Raw genomic sequence first — 16567 nt, 5'->3', positions numbered from 1 at the left:
TCCTCTGCCTGGAACACCCTTCTTGTTTCTCTGGTCTTAGAGAAACCACTGAACTGCAAGTCCAGTTCAAATGTCAGCTTATCTATACATCCTAAAGCAGTTGGCTTCAGTACAGGGGTTGGCAAACTTTATCTTCAAAGTACAGACAGAAAGTACTTTAGACTTTGAGGGCCTTAAAGTCTCTATCACAACTACTGTACTGTGCCCTCAGAGAGCAAAAACGGCCACAGCCGAAGTGTAAGTGAAGTGTAAGTGAGCTGTGTACCAATACAACTTGGTTTATAGACACTGAGGCTTGAATTGCACATAATTTTCATGTGTCACAAAATGTTTTTCTCTTGATTTTTTTCAGCCATTTAGCAAATCTGATCATAGTTGGAATATGGTTTCAGACCCCTGCTCTCTCAGTTACTAGCTTTGTGACTTTGGACAATTACTTTATCTCAGAGCTCAGATTGCTTATTTATAAAGCAGAGAATTTAAAATAAGACACAACGAGGGACTTCCCTGGTGATCTAGTGGCTAAGACTCCACACTGGCAATGCAGGAGGCCAGGGTTTGATCCCTGGTCAGGGAACTAGAGCCCACATGCCGCAACTAAAAATCCTGCATGCTGTAATGAAGGTCAAAGATCCCCCAGCTGCAACCAAGACCCAGCACAGCCAAATAAATAGATATTTTTAAAAATAAATACAGTAAACTAGACTACACATTGAGATGTAGTGTTAAGCAAATACTAGGTATTCAGAAAGTCCTTTTTCATTCTACCCTTTCCCTTTGCCCTTATACTATAAAATTTTATTTCCATATTTATATTTCTAGAAGAAAGGATTACACCTTTCTATTTGCAATACTTAGTATAATATTTGGTTTAAAATGGATGCCCCAAGTTTGCTGAATGGATAAATTCACAAAGGTATCTATAATTGTAAGTTTCTTAAGGGCAGTTTCAAATCCTAAGATTTCTTATATAACTCCAAGCACTATCCAAAGTCTTGCGCTTAATCATTGCTAAATAAACATTGATGGAATAAATCCATCCATGTTTTTCTCTTTATATTAAGGAGAGAAAATACCCATTTTGTTTCTCATATGCTTCCACGAGACATTTATTATTGTTGAAAGTTGATGGCAAATTCAAATGGGTTGTTATGCTAAGGTCACTGATTAAGTTTTTATTTCTTTCAAAGTGATGGGCCTGGAAGACAGTATGACTCCTTTATTTCATACCAAATAGGCAGCTTCACTTTGTTACCAAGTTCAGATGGAAGGAGCAGGGAAATGGCATCATGTTGTGGGCCCTCTACTGATACCTATTAATGAAGATAATCTCTCTGGTTTTGTTTTCTCATCTCTAAAATAAGGACATGGACATGCTTATAACCTCTTCATGTCTCACCAGCTAGGGGTCTGGTATTTTTCCAGTAGTACTTCAATAGTCAAAGTGAAGTTTATTAGAAACTTTTAATGTTTCAGACATCACACTAGACTTTGAGGATGAATAAAACCTAAGATGTGATTTCTGCCATGGAGAAGCTTGGTGGGAGATTTTACATCCTCTCCAGACAGTAATAAAATATATCATGTATGCTGCATGAATGCTAAAAAGGCATAGAAGAGAGAGCAACTAACATACCTGCGATTGTTGGTGTTGTTTGTAAACAGAGGAGTTAGACTGGATCTTGAAAGATGCTATGAGTTTGGTGAGCCAGGAGGAGGGTTGCTGATTAGTACCAGCAAGTCCAGGGACACATGAAAGCACATGGCGTTTAAGGGAACAGTGAGGGCGCCAGGTAACCAGAGTGAGAAGCATGCAGGGAAGTGAGAATGGGGAAGCATCAGGACAGTGAGCTGAATATCAGTTGCCAGAAGGCAAAGGCCCTTTGGTAGGCAATGGAGCATCAGCGAAAGATTCTAAACAAGGAAATAAGAAAATCAGCCTTGGGTTTAGAAGATTTCTCTAGCAGCAGAGTGAAGTTGTATTTGAAGGAGTGCCAGATAGAGGCAGAGCTAGGAGAGTCCTGTAGGGGCTGAAGTGAGTGAGGAAGGTCTCATCATTGACTCAATCTCCAGGTACTACCTGGAGAGTCCAGTGCCAGGAACTGCCCTCATCTCTGGGCCCTCACACTTCCATTCTATCTGGTTAAACCTACTTAGCTTTTTTTTCTAATGAGCCCTATTCAGACGTATCTTTAGCCTTAGATGCCACTTCTTAACAATTTACATCGCTCAGTGGAAGTTATAGGAAAGGCTTTCTAGCTAAGGCAGAAGTTGTCACCATTTCAATGTCTTCCTATCTCTGGCTATTCTATCCACTGTCCTAGTTTTTCTTGCCTGAATTCAATCTGTGTGTGATCTTGCCTCTGTTGCAGGAAAGTGAAAGAAAGTGAAAGTGAAGTCGCTCAGTCATGTCTGACTCTTTGCGACCCCATGGACTGTAGCCTATCAGGCTCCTCTGTCCATGGGATTTTCCAGGCAAGAGCGCTGGAGTAGATTGCCATTTCCTTCTCCAGGGAATCTTCCCGACCTAGGAATCGAACCCGGGTCTCCCGCATTGCAGGCAGATGCTTTACCGTCTGAGCAACCAGATAGGAAGGGGAACTCTTTTCTGGGCCAAGAGCGGGTTCTCATCTAGCCCTCAGAAAAGAATTATCCATAGGACAAAGCTAAAGCCCTTATTGGGAAGGGGGCCCCGGGGAGGAGAGCAGCAGGGTAAGGGGATCCAGGAGAACTGCTCGGCCATGTGGCTGGCAGTCTTGGGTGTTGTGGTCATGGGGTTAGTTTCCAGGTGGTCTCTGGCCAGTCATCTTGCTTGGCCCATATTTGGCCTAACTCAGGGTCCTTCCTTGTGGCGTGAGCATCTCTCAGCTAAGATGGACTCCAGCATGAAGGATTCTGGGAGGTTAGTAAGACATATTATGGGGTGGTGTCTGTTCTCTCCTTTTGGCCCCTCCTGAATTCTCCCAGTTAGTTTTATGTGCCAGCACCAAGTTCTTTATCAGGAGGGACCTCCTGGTGTGAGACAGCTCATGCAAGTAGTTATCATTGTGCCTGGCCGAGGCCGGTGGTTTCTGTCAGTGGTTCCCTAGCAACTTGACTCTAGGACCTAAAGCTACAGAATATTTGAGCTGGGGGTGATCTTAGAAACCATTTAGTCCATTCCCCTCCTCCTATGAGGGAAAAACTGACCATGTAGGAGACTCTCCAAAGCTCTCACAGTTTGGAGGCAGGACCAGAAGAACCCAGGTCAGATTCCCAGCCCAGACCTCACTGCATCATGTAACACCAACTCCCCTCTGCAGGGGCTCAGGCTGTAGCAGGCTCCCATAGCTCGACCTGCTGTGGCCGGGCAGAAGTGGCTTTCTGGGGGGAAATGCAACATGGGCTTTCACCTGAGGCCACTAAGTGTGACATCACACAAATCTCCAATAATAATAATAATAATGAGATCCAAAGAATTACCTATATTCCTGTGTTAGGTTAGCCTATGGCAAATCCTGTTTGGGTTAGATAAATTTCTTGGAAGTAGAGATTCAGAGTGGTGGCAGTTGTGGCAGCATAATTTAACCAACCAGTCCATTCTGAAGGAGATCAGCCCTGGGATTTCTTTGGAGGGAATGATGCTGAAGCTGAAACTCCAGTACTTTGGCCACCTCATGCAAGAGTTGACTCATTGGAAAAGACTCTGATGCTGGGAGGGATTGGGGGCAGGAGGAGAAGGGGATGACAGAGGATGAGATGGCTGGATGGCATCACTGACTCGATGGACGTGCGTCTGAGTGAACTCTGGGAGTTGGTGATGAACAGGGAGGTCTGGCGTGCTGCAATTCATGGGGTCACAAAGAGTCGGACATGACTGAGCGACTGAACTGAACTGAACTGAACTGATTTAACCTAGGCAGAACATTAGGTACTTTGAATGTTATGAACTTTTAATTAAGTTTCATTTATCACTGTTCTTAGAAAAGTAAGACTTCATTATTTTGTGATATAAAATTTGTGACAATTCAGAAAGAGATCATTTATTTTTATGTTTTCCACAAAGGAGCTGCTAATCAATTGCAAGAGTTAACAAGATTACTAGGAGCATATTTAGGTTAATAAGAGAACAATATTTTCAACCACAAATGCTTTAAAATCACCACTGGGGCTTCCTCAGTGGCTCAGATGGTAAAGAATCTGCCTGCAACACAGGAGACAAGATTCAATCCCTGGGTCAGAAAGATTCCCTGGACAAGGGGATGGCTACCCACTCCAGTATTCTTGCCTGGAGAATTCCATGGGCAGAGGAGTCTGGCAGGCTCCATGTGGTCACAAAGAGTCAGACATGACTGAGCAACTAACAGTTTCACTTTCATTTAAAGTCAGACAACTGTAGATACCAACTAAAATTTTTTTCAAGCTCCAGAAGCAGTTCCCCCAATATCCTACATGCAATGTATTAAACATTTCTTGTTGACTTAGCTCCAGTTACACTGTTCTCTCCAGAAGCATTTCACTGGGTGCCTACTATGTGTCAGGAGCTATGTTAGGATTTACTAGTCAACTCCCACCCTCAGGGATTTTGCAGTCTGGTTGAATTGCTCTTGTTTTTGTTGTTTAGCTGCTCAGTCATGTCCAATTCTGTGTGACCCCATGGACTGTAGCCCACCAGGCTCCTCTGTCCATGGGTTTCTCCAGGCAAGAGTACTGGAGTGGGTTGCCGTTTCCAGGGGATCTTCCACACCCAGGGACTGAACCTGTGTCTCCTGCATTGGCAGGCAGATTAATTCTTTACCATCTGAGTCACCAGGGAAGCTCTGAAGTGCTCTAGGTACTTGAAAATAATAAAACTGAATTCCTTAAAAAAAAAAAGCTTCTGATTTCACTAACTACAACAGGTTTCTCTATTTTCTTACTTGTCATTTCTTTGTTTCTTACTTATCTAAGTTATGACGCTGTCTGGTACCTACAGAACTTTAACATTTATTTATTCATCCACTATATATTTACTGAGCATGTAATATATTCTACGAGGAGCTATAGCAGTGAAGTAAACAAAACTCCGTGCCTTCCTGAAGTTTGCATTACTTGTTTTACCACAGGTAAGAGATTTGCTATCCAGGATCAAGAAACCCGGAGGGCTAAAAGTAAGGGAGGACCAACAGCTGGGCTTTTATGTGGATGGTCTGCAGTCAGTGCCTTGTGAGAACTATGCCCAGATTGAAAGACTAATGGAACAGGGAGCAAAAATAAGGACCACAGCTTCGACCAACATGAATGCCAGCAGCAGCCGGTCTCACATGGTCATCACCATTCAGTTCAAGCAGGTAAGATTCAATTGGATGCCAATGTCCCCACCTCCCACCAAGGTCGTCAGGGGATGTGTTCCCAGTAGCATTATGGGCTGGTGAGTATTATGGAGTTTTTTAGATTTGATCTATGGATTAAGATAGCTATTTCCAAACATAGACTATAGGGTCAGAAGCAGGAGAAAGTAAGACACTTGTCTTTTCCTCCCTCTCCCCACACCCATGCCCCACTCTGGCCTAAGTGATCCCATTACCAATAGAGGGTCGCTAGTAAGGTCCCAGAAATGCCCGTAGGGCTAAAGGCTGTTTTCCCTCAAGTAAATTATATACTTTGAGAAACAGGTTTTGACCCCCAATTTGATGAAATTTTGGAAATAGGAGAATGAGTCTGTGGTTTGTCGTGGGGAATTCCTATTAACAGTCCTTCTGTGCGTCACCAATATAATGATGGTCAGCTTTCAGATCCATGAGGCTAGAGGACAACCAGATACTGAAGTGTCTTTCTGAAATTTGTAAGTCCAAGATAAAGCCTTTGAAACCACATCATCCATGTAATGCTCCACTAGCTAGAATCTTTGATAAGCTAAAGCACACTTTTCTCCTCCATTCTCCTTGGTTGGGAATGATGTAGGGAATGATAGCTACAATTATGGACAATTTGATTCAGAAATGGTTATCATAAAGCCTGGGTAAGCATGAGAGTTAGCTACAATATTACCACCTCCTTCTCCTAAGCCACAGCACTAGTAATAGATGAAATAGTAATAAATGAAGATTGTCCTGTTCTAGCCAGGATTGGTAGAAGAACACTAGACCATGTATGACTCCATTTACCAGCTCTGAAATTGTGGTAAATAACTTACCTTTCCTGAGTCACAGCTTCTTGTTCTGTAAAATGCAACAAATAGTTATCCTCATAGGAATGTTGGGAAGTTTAGATATTACATTTTAAAATTTTTGTTTATTTTATTTTTGGCTGGGCTGGATCTCCGTTGCTATGCAGGCTTTTCTCTGGTTGCAGTGAGCAGGGTCTGCTCTCTAGCTATAGTGCACAGGCTTCTCACTGAGATGGCTTCTCTTGCTGTGGACCATGGGCTCTAGAGAACAGGCTCTATAGTTGAGGCACATGGGCTTGCTTGCCCCCTGACATGTGGGATCTTCCCACACCAGGGTTTAAACCCATGTCTCCTGCATTGGCAGGTAGACTCTTTACCACTGAGCCACCAAGGAAGCCCAAGATACTACATTTTAAAGAACTCTGTAAACTTTCCTGGTGACTCAGACGGTAAAGAATCCACCTACCATGCAGGAGATCTGGGTTCTATCCCTGAGTCAGGAAGATCCCCTGGAAAAGGGAATGGCTACCCAACTCCAGTATTCTTGCCTGAAGAATCCCATGGGACAGAGGAGCCTGGCAGATTACAGTTCATAGAGTTGCAAAAAGTTGGACACAACTGAGCAACTAAGCACACAAGTAAACTTTTAATTATTATTCACTTGATTTTACAATGTAGGTAAGATGTTACATTGATAGACTTTATATGAATGTAACATTCACTTTATATGAATGTAACATTCACTCTATATGAATGTAACATTCACTCTATATTCATAGACTTTGTATGTACTATATTTACAATGAATATAAAGTGTTGCATTCATAGACTTTATATATGGTTTTCTGTGCTATTTTTTAATTTGGTATTTTAGAGGTAGGAGACAAAATTGACTGGATATAAACGAGCATACTCTGTTTATTGATGTCAGTAGCAATATTAGCACCTAACAGTGTATGCCAGGCATGATTAGAACCATTACATCTATTATACTTTCTCCTCATAACATCCCAATAATATGCTATCATCCTGATTTTACAACTGAGAAAAGTTAAATCATAGCTCAGAAAAGTTAAATCATTGGCTCACTGTTACATGACAGCAAGAGAACCTGTAGCGTTCTTTCTGCTACATGACTACACCATCCTGAAGAGTTACTTATTTTGCAGATTTCACATTATCTTTAAAATATTTATTGAGTGGGAAGTGGTTAGGACTCTGCACTTCCACTGAAGGCGGCACATGTTCAATCCCTGTCAGAGAACTAAGATCCCACATGCCACCTGACATGGCCAGAAAAAAAACACTTAATGATTACAGAAATATTAGGACAATAGTTATGACCAACCTAGATAGCATATTGAAAAGCAGAGACATTACTTTACCAACAAAAGTCCGTCTAGTCAAGGTTATGGTTTTTCCAGTGGTCGTGTATGGATGTGAGAGTTGGACTGTGAGGAAAGCTGAATACCGAAGAATTGATGCTTTTGAACTGTGGTGTTGGAGAAGACTCTTGAGAGTCCCTTGGATTGCAAGGAGATCCAATCAGTCCATTCTGAAGGAGATTAGCCCTGGGATTTCTTTGGAAGGAATGATGCTGAAGCTGAAACTCCAGTACTTTGGCCACCTCATGCGAAGAGTTGACTCATTGGAAAAGACTCTGACGCTGGGAGGGATTGGGGGCAGGAGGAGAAGGGGACGACACAGAATGAGATGGCTGGATGGCATCATCGACTCGATGGATGTGAGTCTGAGTGAACTCCGGGAGTTGGTGATGGACAGGGAGGCCTGGTATGCTGCAATTCATGGGATCACAAAGAGCCGGACACGACTGAGCGACTGAACTGAACTGAACTGAATACATAACTGGAAATAACGTTACAGAAGGGAAGGGGCAACTGAGATGTTTGGACCTAAGAATGTTATTGTAAAATGTCATCGTAAAGAGGATGGCATTTTAACTTGCAAATTTTATTATATCTTTTTTGAGTGTGAAATACAATTAGAAAAATATTTCAGAATGTAAATGTGAAATAGATTGACTTCTCATGTAACCTGCTACCCCTCTAATAGCATTACTTGTGGTGCTTTCCTGCAGGTCTTCCCAGACAGAGGCCTCACCAAACAGTCCAGTATTAACTTGGTAGATTTAGCTGGAAGTGAAAGGCAGAAATCTTCAGGATCAGAAGGAGACAGACTGCGGGAAGGATCACGCGTTAACCTAAGTTTAACCAATTTAGGAAATGTCATCAGGTAAATAATCAGTGGACAGGTACTTATTCGTGCCATAAACATGACCTCAAATATCAAAATTTAGATTAATCATAACCCTTGGTTCATGACCAACTCGCATCATTGGTTTATTCCTGGTCCTCTCCTAGATTTTATTTTAAACTAATTAATTGCTTTTAGATGAAATAACAAACACTAATAAAACTACCACCAAATCCAAAAAACAGTTGGAGGTGATCACTATCTTGCTCCCCTTGGAGGTGACCTTCATCTTGAATTTTATGTTTTATGTATGTCCCTCCCGCCCCACATTCTTTCTCCCCTTCCTTGCTTCCCTCTTTCTTTCTTTTCTTATTTTATCACACGTGAATATTATATTCAGTAGCACTGATTTTTGAATTTTATAAAAGGGTAAAATATATTATTTTCTGGATCTTGCATTTTTAAAGTTATTTAGATATAAATTACGTTATAGTAAAGTGCACAGATCTTGGAGAAGGAAATGGCAACCCACTCCAGTGTTCTTGCCTGGAGAATCCCAGGGACGGGGGAGCCTGCTGGGCTGCTGTCTATGGGGTCACACAGAGTCGGACATGACTGAAGCAACATAGCAGCAGCAGCAGCAGCACAGATCTTAAATGTTCAGCTCAATGGATTTTCATATATGTATATATCTATGTAATTAATGACTAGACTGAGATATAGTACATTTCTAAAACCCAGAAAACCCCCTCATGCCTTCTCCTTGGCTTTTAATCCCAACAAAAGAAATTAACCTGTTATCAAAGATTTATTTTTGCCTAGCTGTATTGATTTTCATATAAATGCAATCACTTATATCAGATCATTGTCTTTTTTTAAATTTTATTTTATTTTTAAACTTTACAATATTGTATTAGTTTTGCCAAATATCGAAATGAATCCACCACAGGTATACCCGCGTTCCCCATCCTAAACCCTCCTCCCTCCTCCCTCCCAGATCATTGTCTTTTATATCTGGCTTCATTCACTAAGGATTGTTTCTATGGGACTTATCCATGATGTTTTGCTTAGCAATTATTAGTTCTTTTTCATGTTATGTATTATTTCTTTGTAGGAATATACCATTATTTATCCTTTCTTCTATTTGATGGGCATTTAGTTTGTTTCCAGGTTTTAACTATTATGAATAAAGTTGTTACAAACATTCTTGCACATATAATTTGGGGAAAATAATTACTCATTTCTCTTAAGTATATACCCAGGAGTATAGTTTGTTTTTAGATTCAACATTATTAACAATATCCATCTATCTTATGTGTGGCTCTAGTTAATTTATTTCTGTTCTTTTACTAAACATTGTATCTATGAGATTCATCCATATTGTTACAGTAGCAGTTGTTACAGCATCCATGTTATTACTTATTTTTCATTCTTATGTAGTCATCCATTGTGGGAATATGCCACAATTTATTCCTTCATTCTCATGTTAATTGTTAATTTGGTTGTTTCTAGGGGTTTTTTTTTTTTTGCTTTTACAAATAGTGCTACTATGAACATTCTCATAAAGTCACTGAGTATCAATATATTAAAGGATTTTTTGATATCGGCAACTGAAATTATTGTGCTTTATATATAATGTGTGTGAATACCTAATTTTTCAAGATGGTGATAAATTGTTCCCCAAAGTTGTTGGTCCAGTTAACACTCCCAGTGGCAATGTATAACATATCCCATTAATCCACATCTTTTCTAAGGCTTGATGTTGTCAGATTTCTTGACATTTACCAATTTACTTTGGGCTTCCGGGATAGCTCAGTTGGTGAAGAATCCGCCTGCAATGCAGGAGACCCTGATTCGTTTCCTGGGTTGGGAAAATCCCCTGGAGAAGGGATAGGCTACCCACTCCAGTATTCTTGTGCTTCCCTGGTAGCTCAGCTGGTAAAGAATCTACTTGCAATGCTGGAGACCTGGGTTCTATCCCTGGGTTGGAAAGATCTCCTGGAGAAGGGAAAGGCCTGGAGAATTCCATGGACTGTACAGTCCATGGGGCCACAAAAAGTCGGAGAGGCCTGAGCGACTTTCACTTTCAAACATACTTTACTGTGGTCTTGAGAGTCCTGGTTACTAGCAAGCTTGAGCAACATTTTATTTCTTTTTTAGCAATATATTTTCTCTCAAAAATACCTGTTCTTATATTTTCTCCTTTATTCTATTTATTTATTGTCTTTTTCATTGATCTGTAGATGTTTTAAACATATTTTTATTACTCTTCTCTCAGGTATATATATCATAAGTATCTTTTCCCAGTTAGTAGATTGTGTTTTCACTTGTTAAAAGATGTCTATTGATGAGCAGAAGTTATGGTGTACGTTTTGCATTTTTTCATTTTCTGTGTCTTGTTTAAGAAAATTTGTACTTAAACCCTATCTATCTGGAGTTGATTTCTTTATATAGTATAAAGTAGGCATCCTTTTCATTACTTTTTCCTTACAGATTACCAATTTTTTTTGAGTCTCATTTGTTGAATAGTCTGTCCTCTCCCTGTGATCTTCTATGCTACCTCTGTCATATGTCAAAATTCAACATTTTTTTTTTTTTAACTATTTCCTGGCTTTTTCGTCTGTTCAGTGGTCAAAGTCTGAAAATAATAAATGCTTCAACCTATTCATGGATAATGGGCTTCTCAGGTGGTATAGTGGTAAAGAATCCACCTGACAATGCAATAGATGCCAGAGACACAGGTTCCATCCCTGGTCAGGAAGATCCCCTGGAGAAGGAAATGGCAATCCACTCCTGTATTCTTGCCTGAAGAATCCCATGGACAGTGAAGCCTGGTGGGCTACAGTCCATGGGGTTGCAAAGAGTTAGACATAACTGAGCAACTGAGCACACACATCCTTGGATAATATGAAGATCTTCATCTTCCATATGTCATTGTTGACGTGTATTCTATTCTTTCAGTTCAGTTCAGTCGCTCAGTTGTGTCCGACTCTTTGCGACCCTATGAATCGCAGCACACCAGGCCTCCCTGTCCATCACCAACTCCTGGAGTTCACTGAGACTCACGTCCATCGAGTCAGTGATGCCATCCAGCCATCTCATCCTCTGGCGTCCCCTTCTCCTCCTGTCCCCAATCCCGGCCAGCATCAGAGTCTTTTCCAATGAGTCAACTCTTCGCATGAGGTGGCCAAAGTACTGGAACTTCAGCTTTAGCATCATTCCTTCCAAGGAACACCCAGGGCTGATCTCCTTTAGAATGGACTGGTTGCCCAAATATTACCATTACTGTTTCATACAGTTAGTGTTCATTCACATTTATCTATTTTTTAAAAATTATTTTTATTCATTCCTTCTTAAACTTCAGAGCTGCTATATAAAATCAGTTTCTTTCTGATTGAAATATTCTCTAGATTTTCCCTTAATGACCATTTGCTGACAGCAAATTTAGTTTTTGTTTGGTTTGAAATTTCTTATTTCAATTCATTTTTGAAAGATAATTTTGCTGGGTATATAATTCTAGATAAGTAGTTTTTTCTTTCAGCTTATTAATGATACCATTCTACTGTTTTCTGTTGTTGACCTAATTACTGTTCCACTGAAGACAATCTTTTTTCCCTAGCTGCTTTTAAGCTCTTCTTATTTGGTGTTCTCCAATTTAATTCTGTTGCATTTTATTTATCCTGCTTGGAATTTTTTAGTCTCCATAGCTCTATGATAGTGATTTTCATCAACACTAAAAAATTCTCAGTCATTATTTTTCACATATTGATTCTGCACATTTTTTTTTCTCCTTTCTCTCCTGGAACTTCAATTACCCTATTTGAATCTTCTTTTCCTGTCCTCCATGTCTCCTAACCTATCTTTCTGATTTTTCATCTCTATGTCTCCAGGCTGCAATCTAGATTTCTTCTGAAATCTAGTGAATCTCTAGTTCACTAATTAAATTATCACAGTGTCTACTGGTGAACTTAGTTTCATTGAGTTAGACAAGGCTGTGGTCCATGTGATCAGATTGGCTAGTGTGGGGCCATGACGTGTGGGGCCACCCAAGATGGACAGGTCATGGTGGAGAGGTCTGACAGAATGTGGTCCACTGGAGAAGGGAATGGCAAACCACTTCAGTATTCTTGCCTTGAGAACCCCATGAACAGTAAGAAAAGGCAAAATGGTAGGATACTGAAAGAGGAACTCCCCAGGTCGGTAGGTGCCCAATGTGCTACAGGAGGTCAGTGGAGAAATAACTCCAGAAAGAATGAAAGGATGGTGATAGAAGCAAGGTCGAATGCTGTAAAGAGCAATATTGCATAGGAACCTGGAATGTTAGGTCCATGAATCAAGGCAAATGGGAAGTGGTCAAACAGGAGATGGCAAGAGTGAACATTGACATTCTAGGAATCAGCGAATGAAAATGGACTGGAATGGGTGAATTTAACTCAGATGACCATTATATCTACTACTGCGGGCAGGAATCCCTCAGAAGAAATGGAGTAGCCATCATGGTCAACAATAGAGTCCAAAATGCAGTACTTGTATGCAATCTCAAAAACGACAGAATGATCTCTGTTCATTTCCAAGGCAAACCATTCAATATCACAGTGATCCAAGCCTATGCCCCAACCAGTAATGCTGAAGAAGCTGAAGTTGAACAGTTCTATGAAGATCTACAAGACCTTTTAGAGCTAATACCCAAAAAAGATGTCCTTTTCATTATAGGGGACTGGAATGCAAAAGTAAGAAGTCAAGAAACACCTGGAGTAACAGGCAAATTTGGCCTTGGAGTACAGAATGAAGTAGGGCAAAGGCTAATAAAGTCTTGCCAAGAGAACGCACTGGTCATAGTAAATACCCTCTTCCAACAACACAAGAGAAGACTCTACACATGGACATCCCCAGATGGTCAACACCGAAATCAGATTGATTATATTCTGTGCTGCCAAAGATGGAGAAGCTCTATACAGTCAGCAAAAACAAGACTGGGAGCTGACTGTGGCTCAGATCATGAACTCCTTATTGCCAGATTCAGACTTAAATTGAAGAAAGTGGGGAAAAACATTAGACCATTCAGGTATGACCTAAATCAAATCCCTTATGATTATACAGTGGAAGTGACAAATAGATTTAAGGGAATAGATCTGATAGACAGAGAACCCAATGAACTATGGACGGAGGTCCATGACATTGTATAGGAGACAGGGATCAAGACCATCCCCAAGAAAAAGAAATTCAAAAAAGCAAAATGGCTGTCTGGGGAGGCCTTACAAATAGCTGTGAAAAGAAGAGAAGTGAAAAGCAAAGGAGAAAAGGAAAGATATAAGCATCTGAATGCAGAGTTCCAAAGAATAGCAAGAAGAGATAAGAAAGCCTTCCTCAGCGATCAATGCAAAGAAATAGAGGAAAACAACAGAATGGGAAAGACTAGAGATCTCTTCAAGAAAATTAGAGATACCAAGGGAACGTTTCATGCAAAGATGGGCTCGATAAAGGACAGAAATGGTATGGACCTAACAGAAGCAGAAGATATTAAGAAGAGATGGCAAGAATACACAGAAGAACTATACAAAAAAGATCTTCACGACCAAAATAATCACGATGGTGTGATCACTCACCTAGAGCCAGACATCCTGGAATGTAAAGTCAAGTGGGCCTTAGGAAGCATCACTACAAACAAAGCTAGTGGAGGTGATGGAATTCCAGTTGAGCTATTCCAAATCCTGAAAGATGATGCTGTGAAAGTGCTGCACTCAATATGCCAGCAAATTTGGAAAACTCAGCAGTGGCCACAGGACTGGAAAAGGTCAGTTTTCATTCCAATCCCAAGGAAAGGCAATGCCAAAGAATGCTCAAACTACTGCACAATTGCACTCATCTCACACTCTAGTAAAGTAATGCTCAAAATTCTCCAAGCCAGGCTTCAGCAATATGTGAACCGTGAACTTCCTGATGTTCAAGCTGGTTTTAGAAAAGGCAGAGGAACCAGAGATCAAATTGCCAACATCCGCTGGATCATGGAAAAAGCAAGAGAGTTCCAGAAAAACATCTATTTCTGCTTTATTGACTATGCCAAAACCTTTGACTGTGTGGATCACAATAAACTGTGGGAAATTCTGCAAGAGATGGGAATACCAGACCACCTGATCTGCCTCTTGAGAAATTTGTATGCAGGTCAGGAAGCAACAGTTAGAACTGGACATGGAACAACAGACTGGTTCCAAATAGGAAAAGGAGTATGTCAAGGCTGTATATTGTCACCCTGCTTATTTAACTTATATGCAGAGTACCTCATGAGAGTCTCTGGGCTGGAGGAAGCACAAGCTGGAATCAAGACTGCCGGGAGAAATATCAATAACCTCAGATATGCAGATGACACCACCCTTATGGCAGAAAGTGAAGAGGAACTAAGAAGCCTCTTGATGAAAGTGAAAGAGGAGAGTGAAAAAGTTGGCTTAAAGCTCAACATTCAGAAAATGAAGATCATGGCACCTGGTCCCATCACTTCATGGGAAATAGATGGGGAAACAGTGGAAACAGTGTCAGACCTTATTTTTTTGGGCTCCCAAATCAGTGCAGATAGTGATTGCAGCCATGAAATTAAAAGACGCTTACTCCTTGGAAGGAAAGTTATGACCAACCTAGATAGCATATTAAAAACCAGAGACATTACTTTGCCAACAAAAGTTTGTCTAGTCAAGGCTATGGTTTTTCCTGTTGTCATGTATGGATGTGAGAGTGGGACTGTGAAGAAAGCTGAGCACCGAAGAATTGATGCTTTTGAACTGTGGTGTTGGAGAAGACTCTTGAGAGTCCCTTGGACTGCAAGGAGATCCAACCAGTCCATCCTAAAGGAGACCAGTCCTGAGTGTTCATTGGAAAGACTGATGCTGAGGCTGAAACTCCAATAGTTTGGCCACCTCATGTGAAGAGCTGACTCATTGGAAAAGACCCTGATGCTGGGAGAGATTGGGGGCAAGAGGAGAAGGGGACGATAGAGGATGATGGCTGGATGGCATCACCGACTAGATGGACATGAGTCTGGGTGAACTCTGGGAGTTGGTGATGGACAGGGAGGCCTGGAATGCTGTAATTCATGGGGTCGCAAAGAGTCAGACACAACTGAGGGACTGAACTGAACTGAACTGTTGAACTTATCCATAGGGTTTTAAATTTCAATTGCTGTATCTAATCCTTTCTAGATGATCATTTTGTTTCTTTTCTAAACCTGGTAGCTTAAATTTTTTGGATTTCTTTTCTTTGTTTGTGGCTATAATTTATCAGAGATGGGATTTCCTCCCTCTTCCCCACTCCCTTCAATGCCAACACTGCTTCCTCTGAAGTACCCTGAGTGGCATTTATTTCTCATTCACTCTTACTTGATTCTGTAGCCTATCAGGTTCTAACTCTATGGGATCTTCCTAAGGCAGTATGAGAGAAAGACCAGAAAGGACTTAAATCTGCTCCCCTATCTGTCTCCACACTGCTAGCCTACCACCGTCTCCCTCGAGTCAAAACCCTTCTCCGTACAGACACAAAAAGACCCTTCTCTGCAGGCTCTGGGTTTTCTTCCCAAGGTTGACTATGTTAGTGCCCCAGATCTGGGCCTCCCTGTCTGTTATGGTTTCCCCGGAGTTGACCTTGGAGAGGGAGCCAGCTGCTTCTATCTTGCAATATGCCAGTATCTTTGTACAGAAGGTATATCAACTATTGGATGTTCTTTAATGTCATGTCTGGTATATGGGGTTGTCAAGGATATTTGAGGGGTGTTTCTGACTCATCCACAAAGAGGCAGATTTCTTTTTGATATATTTAAAACTTTTTATTGTTTTACATTTTCTTTTCATTTAGTGCTCTGGCTGATGCCGCCATGGGGAAGAAAGTCCTCCATGTTCCCTACAGAGACTCTGTACTGACCAAACTGCTCCAGTCAGCTCTGGGTGGGAACAGCAGAACTACTCTGGTAAAGTGGCTTTCCTACCACATCTTAACTATTTAGACTCATGCAGCTGTCATGATTGCTGTTGCTATTATTATTAAAGTTATTCTTCACAAGAATCTTGTCAGTTCTTGACAAGATTCTCAGTTTCAGCACACTTACTGTGGAGCTTCACTTCCTTCCTTCAAGTGAAGATAATGATCTCGCCTTGAAACTGTGGTTGTGATGATTAAATGAAATATAATGAACAAGCTTTAAAAATTGCAAAGCTGGACAAAGATAAATGATTATTCATCAGG

The 16567-nt window shown here is 40.9% G+C and overlaps 1 protein-coding gene across 1 annotated transcript in view; it reads left to right on the top strand.

Annotated features, from left to right (window-relative positions):
- The window catches only part of LOC147356802 (kinesin-like protein KIF28P), a 78612-nt gene that overhangs the window by 21708 nt on the left and 40337 nt on the right, over positions 1 to 16567 (top strand). The window contains exons 5-7 of the mRNA XM_086342931.1: positions 5085 to 5309; positions 8226 to 8380; positions 16181 to 16292. Coding sequence (XP_086199057.1) covers positions 5085 to 5309; positions 8226 to 8380; positions 16181 to 16292 — 492 coding nt within the window. The remainder of the gene's footprint in view (positions 1 to 5084; positions 5310 to 8225; positions 8381 to 16180; positions 16293 to 16567) is intronic.

The sequence above is a fragment of the Bos grunniens genome, chromosome 16 (genome assembly GCF_055505025.1).
Source record: "Bos grunniens cultivar Pamir isolate PY7600 chromosome 16, Bosgru_T2T1.0, whole genome shotgun sequence".
Taxonomy (NCBI): Eukaryota; Metazoa; Chordata; class Mammalia; order Artiodactyla; family Bovidae; genus Bos; species Bos grunniens.
Note: the sequence above shows the minus strand (reverse complement) of the source record. Positions and strands in the feature narration are given on the sequence as shown.